Source organism: Hemicordylus capensis, chromosome 9 (assembly GCF_027244095.1).
Source record: "Hemicordylus capensis ecotype Gifberg chromosome 9, rHemCap1.1.pri, whole genome shotgun sequence".
Lineage (NCBI taxonomy): Eukaryota > Metazoa > Chordata > Lepidosauria > Squamata > Cordylidae > Hemicordylus > Hemicordylus capensis.
This window is the reverse complement of record NC_069665.1, coordinates 13029409-13047288: the sequence shown is the minus strand read 5'-3', so window position 1 is coordinate 13047288 and position 17880 is coordinate 13029409. Positions and strand designations below refer to the sequence as shown.

The following is a 17880-nucleotide window of genomic DNA, read 5'->3' as shown; positions in this document are numbered from 1 at the left end:
CTAAGTGCTTTGTACACATAAAGGGAAAAGGGAAACATTTAAAATTTACTGAAATATATGTTTAAGCAAACATGTGTATTGCAAAGCCATATTTCAACATGATGGAGAAAAATGACATGGGCACCAGACAGCAGTAGTAGCTAGGGATGCGCATGAATCGGTTCGGCGCCTCATCTGTGAAGCGCCGAACCGGCTCAGGCATCGGCGTTCGAACCAGCTCGGCAGGGCAGGGAGTGTTTCCCTTAAAAAGCAGGTAAGGAGCTCCTTCCCTCCTCATCCGCGGCCCCACCGCTTTTCCAGCGGTGGTGCCCACTCTTCAAAAGGGCACTTGCTACTGCCACCACAGGAAAATTGGCAGGGTATCGGAAGAGCACTAAGGAGCGCCTTAACTGATTTTTAAGGGAATCGATCCCCAACCCACCAGAGTCTGCCCAAGTTGGTCATATAGTAGCAGCAGCAGCAGCAGTAGTACTAGAGCCAGCGTGGTGTAGTGGTTAGAGTGCTGGGAGAGACTTGAGTTCAAATCCCCATTCAGCCATGATACTTGCTGGCTGACTCTGGGCCAGTCACATCTCTCTCAGCCTAACCTACTTCACAGAGTTGTTGTGAGGAGAAACTTAAGTATGTAGTACGCCGCTCTGGGCTCCTTGGAGGAAGAGCAGGACATAAATGTAAAAAATAATAGTAGTAGTAGTAGTTGTTGTTGTAGTATATCATTTTTCAAAAGAAAGGTTCTCAAAGTGCTTTACAAAGAAAAGAAAAGACACAGAATAATAGGAAGGGGATGGTTCCCTGCCCCCAAAGGGCTCACATTTTTACTTGCTAAACAAACAAGCAAACAAAAAAGCTCTTTGAGCCTTATTTCATCCCCAAGCTCCATTATCCTTAAATCTCTCTTGCAAAGATACAGGTCTGCTGCAGCACAGGGAGAAGTCAGAGAGCTGACTTCCCCCCCACACACACCCCTGCTTGCCCTGGCTATAAAGACCAAGTCATCTGGCTCCTCCCCTCCAAGGAGAGACCAAATCATCTGGCCAGACCTCCTCCATCAGAGATGCTGATGGTCCTGGAATAAGTTTTAATATATTTATCAGGAACTGACTGAAAACTGGGATACAGATCTAAACAAACCAGTAAATGATAATGCTCAAGTGTGGCTGATCATGCCACTGGTATTTTGCAACTAAAACGTAAAAACATGTTCTCTCAACCACAACGGTCATCCCTTTTGATTCATTATAAATAAGATGGATGATGATAATAGGCTGATCTAAGGCAATAGAAGAGAACGGTTAAAGTAAATATTATTTAACGTGCCGTTTGAGTGGTTACTTCTTGCAGGCATGAAGAATTATCCCAACTTCTTATGTGCTCTAGGTCTTTAGTTGTAGGCCTGGGGAATTTTTCATAGGAAATATTTGATTGCTGATCTTTTGTGATATTCTTTATGTGAGGTTTTCAGGTCCCATCCTGCTTTACTGGTTTTCCAAGCTTTGCTTGGCTATGCTCTCTACATATTCACAGGCTTGTCCATTGGTGAAATGCTGGTAATTCTCTTCTGCCACTTCCCAGAGTCCTCCTCCGACTGAGACTTTATATCCAGTCCCAAGAGGGGCTCAGTATCTCCTGGATCCTAGTGGTCCCCTCTTTCTAAACATCATGGATACTGTTGCCAGCTCCCCCATACCAGTTCTGCATTTGGCATTTTTAAATTTCAAAATAAAAATATAAAATATAAATATAAAATACATTATTAGAAAGTCTTACATTTTTGCACAAAATGTAGAATGGAGTTTCAGTGTGGTGTTCAGAGAACAAGACTGACAAATGCTTTGGGTCGGTGTCATTTTGCCTGCTGAATTTGAAATAGCTAAAGTGATGCAGGATGTGTGTGATTGGCAAACTGTGAATATGCTGATTTGCAACCTAGGTACAAATGCTTAGTACTATGCTATTCTTAGATACAAATGCTTAGCAATTTCTGAGTCCACGAAGAAGCAAGCACTTGTCATGTTTACTTTTAAAAAAAAGGCAAAGTTCCATTAGAGCTGAATTCATATCTTGAAAAATCAACACAATTTTTGAAAGTAAGAATATATATTTAAGCTTTCAGAGACTTCCTGAAAGAGTTCTGTGATTTTTATTTGTATTCTTCATATTTGCATTTCAGATTCAAGCTTCCGTGTCATTTTCTTTCTTTCGCTTGCTCTTTTTTCTGATCTGTGGGACATTGTAATGCAAATTTACATATCTTTCCAAAGCTTGGCAAATTTGCATTTTTGAATTTTTAATAATTGCGAAGGTTAGATTGTGAATCTTTACATGTAGATGTTCTCAGATATCTCAGTGCTGAAGCAGATATGAATCTTGGATGCTGGTAAGGTTGGTGATTGATGATGATGTTATTGCCGATGATGATTTACTCTATGGTAATTATTTTAAGAAGGATGTTTATCAACGGGAAGAGTTTCAGAGGAAGGCAAGCAAGATAGCAAGGAGTCTGGAAACCAAATCCTATGAAGAATGGTTGAAAGAGCTAGATATGTTTAGCCTGGAGAAGAGCAGATTAAGGGGAGGCAGGATAGCCATCTTCAAATAATTGAAAGACTGTCATATGGAAGGAGTAGACTTATTCTGTGTTGTTCCTGAGGGCAGGACTAGAACCAATGGGCTGAAATTAGAAGGGAGCCTAGATGTTAGGAAGAACATCTAATGGTTATTGCTGTTCAACAATGGAACAGTCTGGCTTGTGCTGTAGCAGGTTTTCTATCTCTGGAGGCTAGTAAATGAAGCTGGACAGGTATCTGTCAAGGCTGGTGTTTCACAGGCCTGCTCAACCTGCCCCCCGCCCAGCTCTTTTTGGACTACAACTCCCATAAGAGAGCCAGCGTGGTGTAGTGGTTAGAGTGCTGGACTAGGACCGGGGAGACCCGGGTTCAAATCTCCATTCAGCCATGAAACTAGCTGGGTAACTCTGGGCCAGTCACTTCTCTCTCAGCCTAACCTACTTCACAAGGTTGTTGTGAAAGAGAAACTCAAGTATGTAGTACACCGCTCTGGGCTCCTTGGAGGAAGAGTGGGATATAAATGTAAAAATCATCATCATCATCCTCAGCCACAGTGACCAATAGCCCAGGATTATGGGAGTTGTAGGCCAACATCTGCAGGCGGGCCGAAGTTGAGCAGCCTTGGCGGTGTAGCAGTTTCCAGTGCTGAGCAGGGGTCTGGACAGCCATGGTTCCTTCCAGCTCTAAAATTCTATGGTTCTATTATTATTTGTTGTCTCATCTGTCATTTTAACATGTAGATGTTGACAGACACAAACCTTCAAGGCGCTGTGTTAGCTGGCTGGGAAATGGTGATGAGTGGAAGCAGCAAGGCATGGTGAGGCTGGGAGTGGTGATGACCCCAGGCAGTGAGGGGTTGGTGGGGCAGAATGCCCATAGGTCATAGCCTCATTGGCAAGCTACCCCTGCAAATTGCTAGCCAGTTATCCTGGGCAAGCCTTATTTGACCAATCAAGCATTCTGTATAGCAGGGTTTCTTAACCTTGGGCCCCCAGATGTGGATGGACTACAAATCCCATCATCCCCTGCTATGTCCATTGTGGCTGGGGATGATGGGGAGTTGTAGTCAATCCACATCTGGGGGCCCAAGGTTAAGAAACCCTGCTGTATAAAGATGCTATGACCATCTAGGATCTCTTTGCTCTTGATACAAAAATAAGTTTCCATGTGGTATCCAAATTTGACCTAATAATGCATCAGTCTGTATCTTTTTCCTTTTCCATATATCCTGGGATATAGCTGTTGCTGCTGCTGCTGCTGCTGCTGCTGCTACTACTACTACTACTACAACAATAAATAAATAAATAAATAAATAAATAAATAAATAAATAAATAAATAAATAAATAGAAAGTGGTAAGAAATGATCATATATGTGTTGCTTAGAGGCATGTCTGTGCTTCAGAACAGGGAGCATAATTTGCAATAAAGCAACTTGTGCACCATAAAATGATCACAATAATGATTCTATTCAATGTTGCAAGAATGGCACAGGTCCACCTCTCTGTTTTGCTGATAGGTCCCCCAAATATGCAAGGCCAACATGCAAAAGGGCAGAAATATCCATGGAAAGAAAGGGATATGTTTCATACATCCCAAATCTGGTGCCATTTTCACTGTTTCAGAGCTGGAAAGTCGTGCAGCATTTATCTGCCTAGTTATCTGAATACCTGCTTAATTGCAATGGGCTTTGTCAAGGAGAGCTTGGGTGCAGAATCACTAATACTCAGCTATTAAGTAGCAATGGTGTCACCATTACATTGGTGAAAAGGGGCATGGAGTGTTTTCTCACATGAGACTAAGATGTACTTCTGAGCCTCTCATGTGCTATTTCTGTCATGTGTGAAAGATTAAACCCAGAAACATCATCAAATGTATTTTATAGACAATGCTAGTTTTACAGTTGCATAGTAGTCCAATTTAACTCAAGCAGGTATGATGCGTTAGAATATGAGAATGCTTGTATCCCTCATGTTGCTTTATAGCAAAAAAATAAAGCTACATGTAAAAAATTTCTGGATACTGATCAGAGATACTGATCGTTATTTTCATAAGCCCTGAGGAATCTGATGTATGGTAATAGTCCTTTCTCGGTAATAGTTTTTTCTTGTATGATTTAATCTGAATTGTTTAGAATACTGCCTCTCCTTCCTAAAGAACATTTTCCATTTTTAATATATATATTTTCACTTCTGCAAATAGTAAAATATTTACTCCACATGATGCCTGAACATATTGTTGTTGTTGCTCCTTATCTCCAGCTAACAGAATACTGATTAGGTGCGTGATTAGTATGCAAGACAGGTCATTAGCAGTAAAAATGTGTTCCATGGCTGAAGCAGAATAGTGACAGCTTTCTCAATGGGAGAATGTGTGTGTGTTCCTAATTTAAAGAAAGGAACCCCAATATAAGGGGGTTTCATTGAAGCTTGCCCAATAAACAGGGATCAATAAATGGCAAGAAAATTTATAGGCTGGACAAAAGGAATTGAAAAGTGATTGCATTAAACCTCAGTGATTAGGCTTTTAAAACATAGCACTCCCATCTGTCGGCATTGAATTTGCTTGTTCTTGCTGCTGTGGTCATTAGCAAAAGGCATTTATCTTTGTCCATCTTAACAGCCCCTAGATTTTGAGACCAAGAGATCTTATACTCTGAAGGTGGAGGCAACTAATGTCCATATAGATCCACGTTTCATCGGCGTGGGGCCCTTCAAGGATACAGCCACCATAAAGATTGTTGTAGAAGATGCTGACGAACCACCAGTCTTTCAGTCGCCAACTTACCTGCTGGAAGTGCATGAAAATGCTGCTATTAACTCTGTGATTGGTCAAGTGGCTGCCCATGACCCTGATGGATCTTCCAGCTCTATAAGGTACCGCTTTAAAGTTATTCCTGCATGGTTGCTTTCAAAGCGCTTCCCCAGTGTCAGCACCTTGCAAGCAGTGGCATATGGGGGAGGCCAAGGTGCCCTCTGCACTACCCCACGCCCCCACCGGTCTGGCAAAATCACCATTATTACCCCAGGAACACGTGAGGAAGCAAGAGCAGGTTGCCACTCCTTCACCTCCCTGCCACCGCTTACCTGCTCATTCACCTGTTCTGAGTCTCTAGGCCAGGGGGAGTGTGAGCAGGTAACAGTTTAAGTCACAGGGCATTATTTAACACATGGAAAGGAAAGGTCATGCCGTCCAGTCAGTGTCAACTCCTGGCAACCACAGAGCCCTGTGGTTTTCTTGGTAGAATACAAGAGCGGTTTACCATTGCCATCTCCCATGCAGTATGAGATGATGCCTTTCAGCACCTTCCTATATCGCTGCTGCCCAATATAGGAGTTTCTCCTATTCTGGGAATCGTTGTTCCCCCAAATAATAAGCCCAGATATAGAGCAAAGATAAGAGTAGTCAAGAAGAGAAAAAGAACAAGATCTCCAAATTATTTCTTCCATTCGGGGCCAGTGTCAAGGCATCACTACTGAAACCAGGGATCAGGCCATAGTGGTTGAGCATTTGCATGCATGCAGAACTTCCCAAATTCAGTGTCTGGCATCTCCAGGTAGGGCTTGGAGAGACTCCTGCCTGAAACCTTGGAGAGCTGCTGCTAGTCGGTGTAGACCAGGGATTCTCAATGTTGGGTCCCCAGATGTTATTGGACTTCAACTCCCATAATCCCCAACCAAAGGCCACTGGGGCAGGGCATTATGGGAGTTGAAGTCCAATAACATCTGGAGACCCAATGTTGAGAACCCCTGGTGTAGATGGTACTGTGCTAGATGGACCAATGCTTTCACGCGGTATAAGGCAGCTTCCTATGTTCTTGTGTTATTGCTGGATACTTGTTGAGGCTTGTGCCCCAAGAAGGAGCCCACCACCAATGCTCAGAGAGCCCTGGTCCTGCTTCTGCTACTCCTCTTCCCTGTCACCACCTGCTCTGGAAAGGATGAAAGAATTAGGAAACCACCAAGGTGCACTGAGATTCAAGATCGGAGCCACCGTTGGGCAGGTTCAAAGAACCCAGGCTGCCACCAGTCAGGGGCTGTGCCTGGCACCCCCTTGCATATGATGTCTGACACAGGGGTCATGGCTTCACAGCCTCATCTGGGAACACTCTTTGGGAACGGGTAGGAATCTGGAAACCCAATTTCACCCGTCCCCTCAGAAGTTTTTCTGAAGGGATGTTATTCCCTTATTTTCTGAGGTGTGAATTCTCATTCTATGATAGCAAATGAGATTTTTTTTCAATTAAACAACTCTCATGACCCCACTTTCACTTTTTCACACTCTCATTTACTAAGAATATGATGAATGGATCAATCTAGCACACTGCACCTTATGAAGAAAAACCTCAGAAATTCACCAAAATTCAGCCCTCTGCCCAATCACTCTGAAATTGGGGGTGGGTGATAGCCTCCAACCATTAGGCACTATCTACCAGCCCACCCCACTCTTTTGGGGCAGATCCACTTTCTTCCCCCAATCTGCCCCAAAGTCACTAAAACTTCAAAAATTCCCAAAAAATCAGCCCTTTGTCCAATCCCCCTGAAATTGGGGTGGTAGCATCCACCCATTGGGCACTACCACCACACCCCACTCTTCTGCCCCGGGCCCCACTTTCTGCCCCAATCTGCCCCAAAGACACAAAAACTTCAGAAATTCCACAAAAATCAGCCCTTTGCCCAATCCCCCTGAAATTGGGATGGTAGCCTCCACCCATTGGTCACTACCACCCCACCCCACTCTTCTGCCCCGGTCCCCACTTTCTGCCCCAATCTGCCCCAAAGACATGAAAACTTCAGAAATTCCACAAAAATCAGCCCTTTGCCCAATCCCCCTGAAATTGGGGTGGTAGCCTGCACCCATTAGGCACTACCACCCCACCCCACTCTTTTTGCCCAGATCCCATGCTATGCCCCAGAACCGCCCCAAAGTCACTAAAACTTCAAAAATTCCCAAAAAATTGGTCGTGAGCCGAATCACCCGAATTTTTTGGCCCCAAAATTCGGGTGATTCGGCTTGGCCCTGAAAAATATTGGGGGGCATCGGGGGTGATTCATTTCAGCCCCGAATCACCCAAAATTGCTCGTTTCGAACACAGATCGATCTGTGCCCGAAATTTTTTGCACATCCCCACTTGCTCTGTCCCTATGTCCCTAACATGTTGCTGCTGGTGGGACCTTTCTCTCTTTGTTTTCTGTGTCTGTGCCCTCCTTTCTTTCTTTCCTTAGTGGGTGGCAAGGGGGAGGCAGAACAGGGTCAGAGAGCTCTGTGGTTTGTAGTGGTACATCGTCTCTCTCTCCCTCCGCTAATAATAAACCCAGCTAACTGGACAAAGAATCACTTCTGCAAGTCTGACTCCTGTATTCATCAGAGGGAGAGTAGCTGTCTCTGTTCAAACAAGCATTTTGTTCCGCTTGTGGCTGTTAGCTGGTTCTCTCTGGGTTTCTTTTTAGAGCCCTTTAGGGAGAGGGCATTAACTACCCTTTCTAGCTGGGCACAGAAGCACTTTTTCAAGTGCCTTTTATATCCAGCTCCTATTCAGCTCAGCCCAGCACCCCTCCCAGTGATGGTTGCTGGTGCGTGAGGCCCTTTGGGGACAGGAAATCAATTTCACATTTGTGTTACTATGTACACACCTTTGCGAACTTTTTCTTGGTTGAACAGTGATATATCAATGCACAATCTTCTGTACAATTTGACCAATTGATGGACAGAGGGATATCTTTTCTCATCTCCAACATTGGAATGTTTACAATGCCACATCCCAAATCAATGAGAGTTCATTTGGAGAGATTTTCAAATTATAGAGAAGAAGTAGGTTGAATAAAGACTGGAAGAAACAAGTTCATTATAGAAAGCAATTTCCTCATATTTGGTATTCATCTACACTATTAATTTTACATCACCAGTGGCCTCTAATCAGAGCCAGTCACACCCATTCTGACTGAATCTTGTATGCATTTGATTGGTTCTTGTACTTAACCCCTGCTACCTGGGCCAAAAGAGCCACCTAATTGCACAGTGGGAAATGACTTGATTAGCAAGCCAGAGGTTGCCGATTTGAATCCCTGCTGGTATGTTTCCCAGACTATGGGAAACACCTATATCAAGCAAGAAGGTGCTGAAAAGCATCATCTCACACTGTGCGGGAGGAGGCAATGGTCAGCCCCTCCTGTATTCTACCAAAGACAACCACAGGGCTCTGTGGTCCCCAGGAGTTGATACTGACTCCATGGCACAATTTACCTTACCTGGGCAAAGAGGCACCTTTTTAATGGGGTGATGCTATTTAGTGTGTGTGTGTCGGGTTGGGGGAGTAACTGGCACTATCCACCCCCAGCACAGTACCTCTAGCAACTGTTGCTGGTGGCTATCTTATGTTTCTTTTAAGATTGTGAGCCCTTCGGACAGTGGCGGATTAACGCATAGGCAAAGTAGGCACTTGCCTACGGACGCAAGTTTTGAGGAGTGGCAAATTTGCCTATGTGTTAATCCGCCACTTGCACTTGCAGGGCAGGGGAAAGTTAGATCTACTTTGAAAACCTTTTAAACCACCACTGTGTGAAGGTGGTGAGAGCTCCTAGCGGGCCCGCCTGCCTCCAAAATCACGATGCGCCATTGGGCCGTCTTCGCGTGTGCGTCTGGGTGGGATGGTGGTGGAGACAGCCACGAGAGCTCCTCCCATGGGCCCACATGCCTCCCAAATGACAGGTCGGACTGTTTCCAGCCCATTTTAGGCCTCTGCGCACACGCACGTGAGGCCCGAAATTAGCTAAAAATGTTTTAAAAGTAGATTTAATGCCACTCCCCCAAGCGCTTTACTTTTAAAAGGGAACCCTTGCTGGGGCGGCTAAACTCTGGTCACCTGTGAGTGGCAAAAATCTTAATCTGCCCCTGCCTTCGGGGACAGGGAGCCATCTAGTTCATTCATTCATTCATTCATTCATTCATTCATTCATTCATTGATTCATTCATTCTCTGTGTTATCCACTTTGGAAACTTATGTTGAAAAGCAGTATATAAATATTTGGTGTTGTTATTTGAGCTCTTCATAGTTCTGTGATGCCCTATGATTGTCTCTTGCCTTCTTTGGGCTTTGGGGGCACCCCTCATTAGATACACTCCACACACACACACACACACACACACACACATTTCTTTCTCCTTTGTATTCACAACATATGCACCCACCTCCTTTGCTGACCATTTCATGCACCAGACCAAGTGGACTATGCCACATAAAGGCTTATGCCAAAAGGACCGTATCAGTCTTTAAGGCACCACAGGAAACTTGCTTGTTTTTATTCGCATAATAAACATTCTGTTGATTAGAAAGTAGGAGGAAAGGAGGGGAGTTCTAAAATTCACCGGCCTTAGGCGCTTCCTCGTTTTTTAATTGCATTGGAAAATGTTAAGCCTTTCTCTGCCTCATGAGTACAGCCCTTCACTATTTTCTTTGAAGCTGCCATCTGTGTGCTAGGATTAGGCAATACTGATGGCTGATCAGATAATAAGAAATCTTAAGTGCTTATATCACAAGAGGGGTAAACGATGGCCCAGACATTTCTTACTAGCAATAGAAAATATTCTTATCGGGTCAATACAGTGATGCCATTAAGACCAAACTTTTGTGCCAAAGTCCTATCCCCCATCAGCTCTTCCTTCAGGGGTGTGACTATAATTGAGCAAATTGGTTCAAAGAACCCAGACCCCCCAACTACTGAGAGCCCCATAGCTCCACTCCTCCCTATTTTCTTCATTATCTCCCTCACGTCAAGGGGTCGCCGGGGAGAGGGGTAAACACAGGTCCCCTCTTCCCAAGCTACACCCCTGTCTTCCTTCATGGGTGGGGGGGCAGCAGTGCTGCCAGGAAGGAATCTCCTCTCCCTTTCCCATAGTGTTCTGGTGGGTCATAGAAGCTGGCACATTGGCCATAAGAACATATGAACAGCCCTGCTGGATCAGGCCCAAGGCCCATCTAGTCCAGCATCCTGTTTTGCACAGTGGCCCACCAGATGCTGCTGGAAGCCACAGGCAGGAGCTGAGGGCATGCCCTCTCTCCTGTTGTTACTCCCCTGCAACTAGTACTCAGAAGAATCCTGCCCTTGAGCCTGTAGGTGGCCTATAGCCCTCTGACTAGTAGCCATTGATAGACCATACCTCCATGAAGTTATCCAACCCCCTCTTAAAGCCATCCAGGTTGTTCGCTGTCACCACATCTTGTGGCAGAGAATTCTACAAGTTGATTATGCATTGTGTGAAAAAGTATTTCCGTTTGTTGGTCCTAGATTTCCTGGCAATCAATTTCATGGGCCCTTTAAGAAAGCATACTAGGAGGCTTTACAGACAGGGCTGTTACCCCGAATCTCTTCTGGAAGAGAGAGTGTGTGTTCACACACTAGCCAGACTTGGCCCAAAGTCCATTCGCGATCTCTGGAAGCACCCCCCACACAAATTGGGCTTTCTCTTCTGATTTCTAGCTTGTCTCGATGTATTTCCCAGTTTTTAAAATGCTGGTTTTAAGCAGGTTTTTCTGAAAACTCCAGAGCAAATAGGGAGAGGCACTGATGTAGAATCATTAACATGAAAAGAAGGAAACACTCTTTAGGAATGCAGATACAGCTCTTTAGGAATGCAAATTGAGCTGGCTTGCCTACCTGCAGGAAGCAAACACTTTAAATCAGGGCTTCTCAACCTCAGTCCTCCTACAGATGTTGACCTGCAAGTCCTATAATCCCTGACTATTGTGGCTAAGGATTATGGGAGTTGTAGTCCAAAACCGGGGGTGGGTGGGGGCTAAGTTGAGCAGGCTTGCTTTAAGTTCTAGATTCTGTTCCAAGATGGCAGCGCGTTTAGACGCTGTGGCTGAGAGCTCCTCGAGCTCCTCAACTAGGAGACAGGGTTTTTTCGGTCGGGTTATTTATAGTCGTCAGGAGAGTTTTTTTTAGAGCAATGGGTATATGGGGGGGGGGGTTATATTGGGATATATTTAGTTATTTCTTGTTAGGTACTGTAGAGGTTGCTGTAGATTCTTTCAATCTCGTTGTTCTGTACAGGACAATGACAATAAAGATTTATCGTATCGTATCGTATTGTAGTTACAAAAATAAAACCTCTGTGCAGAGGCGCTCTTACCCCTGGACTTTGGGGCCAAAGTCCAGGGCCTTCACAGCCCCTGGAGCCCTCCAAATCCTCTCTAGTCTGTCCTGGGCGGTGTGGTCGCCCAGTGGAGCATGATGATGCTCAGTTTGCAGGGGAGGGAGGCCCTCCAAAGGCCTTTAGGTCCAGCTTGCAACATTACCTAGGAGCACCTCTGCCTCTGTGTTTGCTCAAGTTGACTTTTTTGAACAATATTAGTCTCCTTGCTTAAGGTTTTCACTGGTTATAACAACATGCATGTGTTGGGGGGAAAGGGAAGAAATGTGTTAGTGTGTACAAATGCTCCCAGTCTAGGACACAAGGTTTTGAAGGCAACATTGTGTCCCTACCCAAGGAGCACTGTCTCTCCCTACCCCTACCCCTCCCCCTCCCCATTGGCTAGAAGGAAAACACAGAGGCATGCAATGTGAACCTGCAAGAAAACAAAAGCCGAGAGCAGAGGGGAGGGGCTGCTTCCCTCATGCTGTGAGTGTAATTCGAAGTGGTTTTACTCAACATTTTCTCCGAGAGCTGGAAGCTATGTGTGAGAAAGCTCCAGGAGCATTTCCAGATGGGGCCTTTAGCTCACTTCTCCCCTGGAATTGAGGGTGTGTGTTCATATATCGGCCAAATTTACCCTGAAGTCCCTGCGAGCGATCAGGGAGCACTTCACACATGATCTGGGTTTTCCATTGCCTGTTAGAGCGTAGCACAATTTATATCATTCAGCGGGAAAAGAATGGAAAAACCACCCCCCTATCGGCTGACTACCCTCCTTACCTCAGTCTTTTGTCGACCGCTGCTTGAGCAGGTCCACAGAAATTTTCCTCTGCTTGTTCTGTGGGGGAACAACATGTCAAATCCAACTTTCTCTGAGGTTCTTTGTACAGTCTGCAATTAAGGCTGCTTCCTCCAACCAGGTAAGCCTAGCTAGCTACTATCCCAAGTGTGATGCACAGAGGCCATGAAGAAGAAGAACAGGTTGCTTACCTGTAACCATAGTTCTTCACGTGGTCTTCTGTGCATTCATACTTCCCTCCTTACCTTCCTGCAGCAGCCTAAAAAACATACAAAATTCCTTGGCTGGCTTTGGCGGTTTTCTAGACTGAGGTAAAGAGGGTAGTTAGTCTATAGGGGGATTTCCCCCCTCTCTTTTCCCTTTGAAAGACAAGCTTTGGAACGTTCCGAGTTTGTGGCTCTGCGCAGGTGCATACCCAAGTGTGAATGCACAGAAGTCCACTCAAAGAACTATGCTTACAGGTAAGCAACCTGTTCTTCTGCTTCTGCTTCCTGAAAGCTATATACCAGGGCCCCATAAGGCCATGAGGTCCAGACTCTGCAATAACCCAGATGCACCAATGGGTCAATGTCTGTGGGTGACATAACTAGATCAGGGAACTGGTGAAGTAGAATCAAGAAAGTAATGGACAGCAGGAAGAAGATGAAGGCAGATACGGGTTCAGGGGAGTCAAATAGAGGAACACTCTCCCAATATGAAAACACAGTCAGAGGCTCTAAGCTAGGAGTGCACAACCCAAATGCCCCAGAACCAACCATGACTTGGTGTGTGTTTGTGGTGGGGTGGTTTTCCTCAGACATAAATCGGGTTACACTCTAACGGGCAATGGAAAACCAGAATCGTGTATGAAGTGCTCCCTGATAAGCCAACCTGTCTGCTGTTTCTTCTTACTTCCACATATAGAGACTTCTTGCAGGCCAAAGAGAACAAGCAGAATCAACTTGTATCTGGTATGGATGTGGGGAAAGACCCTGATAACTTTTGCTTCTCTTACAGAAACTGGTTTGGTTTCCCTTGAAAATTGTCAGAAGTCTCTCCTTGAGACACAACCTGGTGTTTGTGTCAACTCAAGGCCCATTCATACGTTATGTTCAACACTTGTACGGCGAGTGTACAGGGTACACAGATACATATCTGTACACAGGTAGAGTAATTCATATGTTATGCTGAACGCAGGTACAGCAATCAATTTCCTATCTGAACCCTGCATTTGAAGGATCTGTATCCAAGTTCACTTTTAAAATGCCAGCATCCATCTTATTTATTTGTTATTTCTCTGTGTAAACCGCCCTGAGCCATTTTTGGCAGGGCTAAAAATGAATAAATGAATAAATAAATAAGCATGGACAGTCCTTCACACCAACACATGTATGAGTGTACAGATATTTGTACATACATACAGCATAATGTCTAAATTGGGCTTCATTATTTATCCGTAGTAGTATTTATTTAATTAATTTATTATTTATTAGAAGCATTTAATATAACGCCCACTCCAAAGGCAGTGTACAATGACATGTAAATAAGGTAACATTAAAATTACAATTGCATTTCAAATTGCAAACTAAAGTAGATAATAGAAAAGAAAAGTAAACCACAGGGCAAATGCCTGGCGGAAAAGAAAGGTCTTCAGTAAGGATTTAAAGACCGGTAAAGAGGGGGCTAGACAAATCTGAAGGGGAAGAAGCATCCAAAGGAGCATCCAGTTTGCTTACAGTATATGCCAAAGCAAACCTGGGAAGACATGTCATTTTTTACAATAAATCAAGCCAGAAGGCTTGGTCCATATGCAGCAAATGAGGCTTTTGGGTCAACAGGGCATTGTGTGCCAGTTCAGTGCAACACCAAGCCCTGTACATATTGCTAACGAAGGCAGAAAGACTTGGTTGCTACTAATGACTGATTCTCAGGGGTGTAGCTAGGGGAGAGGGGGCCTGTGTTCATCCCTCTTCTTGGTGGCTCCATCACCTAAGGGGAATATCTTGCAGTGCTCACACATCACGTCTCCCATCCATATGCAACCAGGGCAGACCCTGCTTTGCTAAAGGGAAAAGTCATGCTTGCTACCAAAAGTCATGCTTGCTACCAAAAGCTCTTCTCCACAATGATAATGAAGAAAATGGGGAGGGGTGGAGCAGGGGGCCCTGGGTTCTTTTAACCCATCCGCTCAATTATAGCTACACCCCTGCTGATGATTCTCTTATTATTTTTTTAACCTTACTCCCTTCAGGGAAGTTTCTAGAGGTGGTGGGGGGGTGGTCCATGGAGGTTCCCCCTCCCCCCACTGGCTTTCTTTATGCCCGTGGCTGGTTTTCAGCCTTCCCTGCTCACATCCCTCCAAAATGGCCACCGCACTGAGCAGGGAAGGCCGAAAACTGGCTGAACCAGTCGGGGGAGGGGGTGTTCGGTCCAGGGTCAGACCAAACAGGGAATGCTTAGGTTCAACCCCGGATCACCAAACCGAACAGGTTCGACGTCGAACTTATCGAACGTCGAACCTGTTCCCACATCCCTAGAGCTTGGTACTGCTTTTTGTTTTGTTTTTGTTGGCCAATCTATAGCTGCCCAGAAACATAGGTTTTGGGCAAGATATCAGATAATCATCATCATCTAAATGCTGAAATCATCAGGCTGTGTGTGCCATTGTATAAGAGAAAACCTCCTCTTTTGTGTGAGACAAACCAATACCCCCCTCCCCTCAAAAAAAGCATATCTACCAAGAATATTTCATCCTTGGCAAAAGCAAATCATTTTCTTAATTCACAGCAAGCCCTAAAATTTGAGGTACAATATTTTATGCCTTCCTGAGGTGCAGTTGTTTATCTCCGTCACCTAGTAACATGCCCTCTCTAGTTGGCAATACTGAGATACGGTGATTTATGGCATCAATATTGTCATTCACATCTCTGCAGGGAACAGCAAAAGGAGGGGTTCTTAATGCCAAACGTTGTTGTATGCCTTCATTTACATTGGGGGAAAATAGGTGTGGGTACAAAATAGATTGGTACAAAATAGGAGGCGTTTCATGGAAGCAAGCAGAGAGCCAGAGAAATAACACTGCTGGAAATTGCATCTGAATCCACCCTGGAATCTTCAGCTAAAGAAATGTATGATCACACTACCTATTTCCTCTAGCACTCAGTCTCAAAAGCTAACAGCCAAGTCCCAATAACCTGTGGTGTTACTAAGGCAATTTCAAAAGTTATTATTTACCCAGATATTCTCCCCCCCCCATCTTTATAGAAATGTACATTTTATGTATTGCTTACATGTTTGACAGTGTGTCCCCATTAAAAAGAGCTATAATATCATTATCAAGACAAGGTAGCTGCAAACATGCTATTAGTTCCCCCAACTCTATACGATTATGGAAGATAAATATATAACACATTGTGCATGATATATATTAATTTAGAGCCAGGAGGGGGCTTTTCCTCTTTGCAAACTTGTAAACCGGTTTCATTTGTCTTGAGAAATTGTTATACTTTTTAATGCATTTTGCTACTGTGAATAGGTTGAAAGTCAATACAAAGGCCCTCACAAATCCCCAGTTTTTATAGCTACAAAGATTGTAAATAGAATTCCATCAAGGGAGGCATTTATTTACTTAGCTAAATAAAATCAATACGGACTATGACTTTGGCTTGCACATATGAATCAAGGTTCACATTCTGTTTTTCTTAAAAGTGAAAGTATTTCACACCCTCTGTGCATTTTTAATATGCATACTTCAATATCTCAACCTTTTATGGGTGAATAACAGATACATTCAGAACTGTGCATTGAACAAATCTTGATTCACTTTATTTACAAAGCAATCTCCAATTAAATGACTTCTTTAAATTTAATTTTTTTAAGTATCCTCTTTTTTTTTAAAGAACAAGTGTTTTTCAAGTTACAGCAGATATTTTGTAATTTCATTTTTTCTTTACTGATATGTGTATACTAGGTAAACCTAAAGATTCAGTGTCGACTCCTGGTGACCACAGAGTCCTGTGGTTGTCTTTGGTAGAATACAGGAGGGGTTTACCATTGTCTCCTCCCACTAAGTATGAGATGATGCCTTTTCAGCATCTTACCATATATTGCTGCTGCCCGATATACCGTATTTTACAGAGTATAAGACGCACTTTTTTCCTTGAAAAACAACCGCCCAAATTCAGGTGCGTCTTGTACTCCGGGGAGAAGTTGGAAGTTGGGCTTGTCAGGAAAGAGAGGTGGGGAGGAGGAGGAGGAGGAAGGGCAAGCAGGGAGGATTTGCTTCCCACCTCCCTTCCTCTCTCGCTGGGGCCTGCGGGGAGCGTCCTAGTCAGCCCGCCCGCTGCCCCCTTCCCCAGGCTCCCTCCGGTTGCCGCTCCGATGCTTCTGCAGTGAGGGAGGCTGCTGCCCGCCGGCGGCCGTGATGAACAACAACCAGCGGCTGGCACCAACAGTGAGGGAGGCTGCTGCTCACCCTGCAAGAGAATGAAAGCAAGAGGACAGAGTGGGGCGTGGTGGAAGGGCTTTGAGGGGAGATAGAGGCGAGGGGAGATGGAGGCGAGAGGAGAAGGAAAGCTCAGAGAAGGAAAACTCAGAAGGAAAGCTCAGAGAAGGAAAACTCTCAAAAACTGGATTAAATTTAAGGTGCGTCATATAGTCCGTAGCATCTTATAGTCTGTAAAATACGGTAGGTGTTTCCCATAGTCTGGGAAACATACCAGCGGGGATTTGAATCGGCAACTTCTGGCTTTCTAGTCAAGTCATTTTCCCACTGTGCCATTAGCAATTCACCTGCGGGTGGGAGAGAGGATCATATTACACTTTACCTCAAGCAGTAAAATGTTTTTGGCCACTCCTGCCTTGGCCCACCTCAATAGGGCCCTCTTTCCCTTGTTGTGAGCCACCTCAAGCAGTAGTGTACTGGAGGGGCGGGGCATAAATATTCTAAATAAGGGGAGAGAGAGAGAGAGAAAAGTGTCTCTGCACCAGGGGCTAGATGGCAGCAACGGTGGCAGTGAGGGCCCTCCAGGCCCCAGAAAATAACACTCGGCATGATATTCCCCAAATAAAGCTTCACCAGAATGGCAATTTCCTCATCATCCCAGAGGGTTTTTTGGGGATTGGGTGCTGGGAGCTTCCATGTCCACCCTTGGCAGGGGTGGGAATTTCCAGTGTTGTCTCCTGATTTCTGGTGGTCACCATTGCAGGAATGATCTCTCAATATCTTCTGGTTTGGCAGTCAGGTCCGTTTGGTGACCTACAGAAATTCCTAGTTTTGTGACACCAGGAAAGTGTCCTGAACACGCAACATGAGACTTTCTGAAACAAATGAGAACAGCTAATTCTCTAACTTATTAAAAGATTGAGAGTGTGCCTTTCATGAACAAATATTCTCAAGGCAG

At 44.7% G+C, this 17880-nt stretch overlaps 1 protein-coding gene across 10 annotated transcripts in view; it reads left to right on the top strand.

Moving 5' to 3' along the window:
• Positions 1-17880, top strand: part of LOC128334349 (cadherin-8) — a 374299-nt gene that overhangs the window by 241440 nt on the left and 114979 nt on the right. For all 10 annotated transcript variants that reach the window (XR_008311263.1, XR_008311262.1, XM_053271066.1 and 7 more), the window contains one exon: positions 5188-5441. Coding sequence is in view for 8 of the 10 variants with exons in the window: in XM_053271066.1 (XP_053127041.1) it covers positions 5188-5441 (254 nt within the window). In the remaining 2 variants the exon portion in view is untranslated. The remainder of the gene's footprint in view (positions 1-5187; positions 5442-17880) is intronic.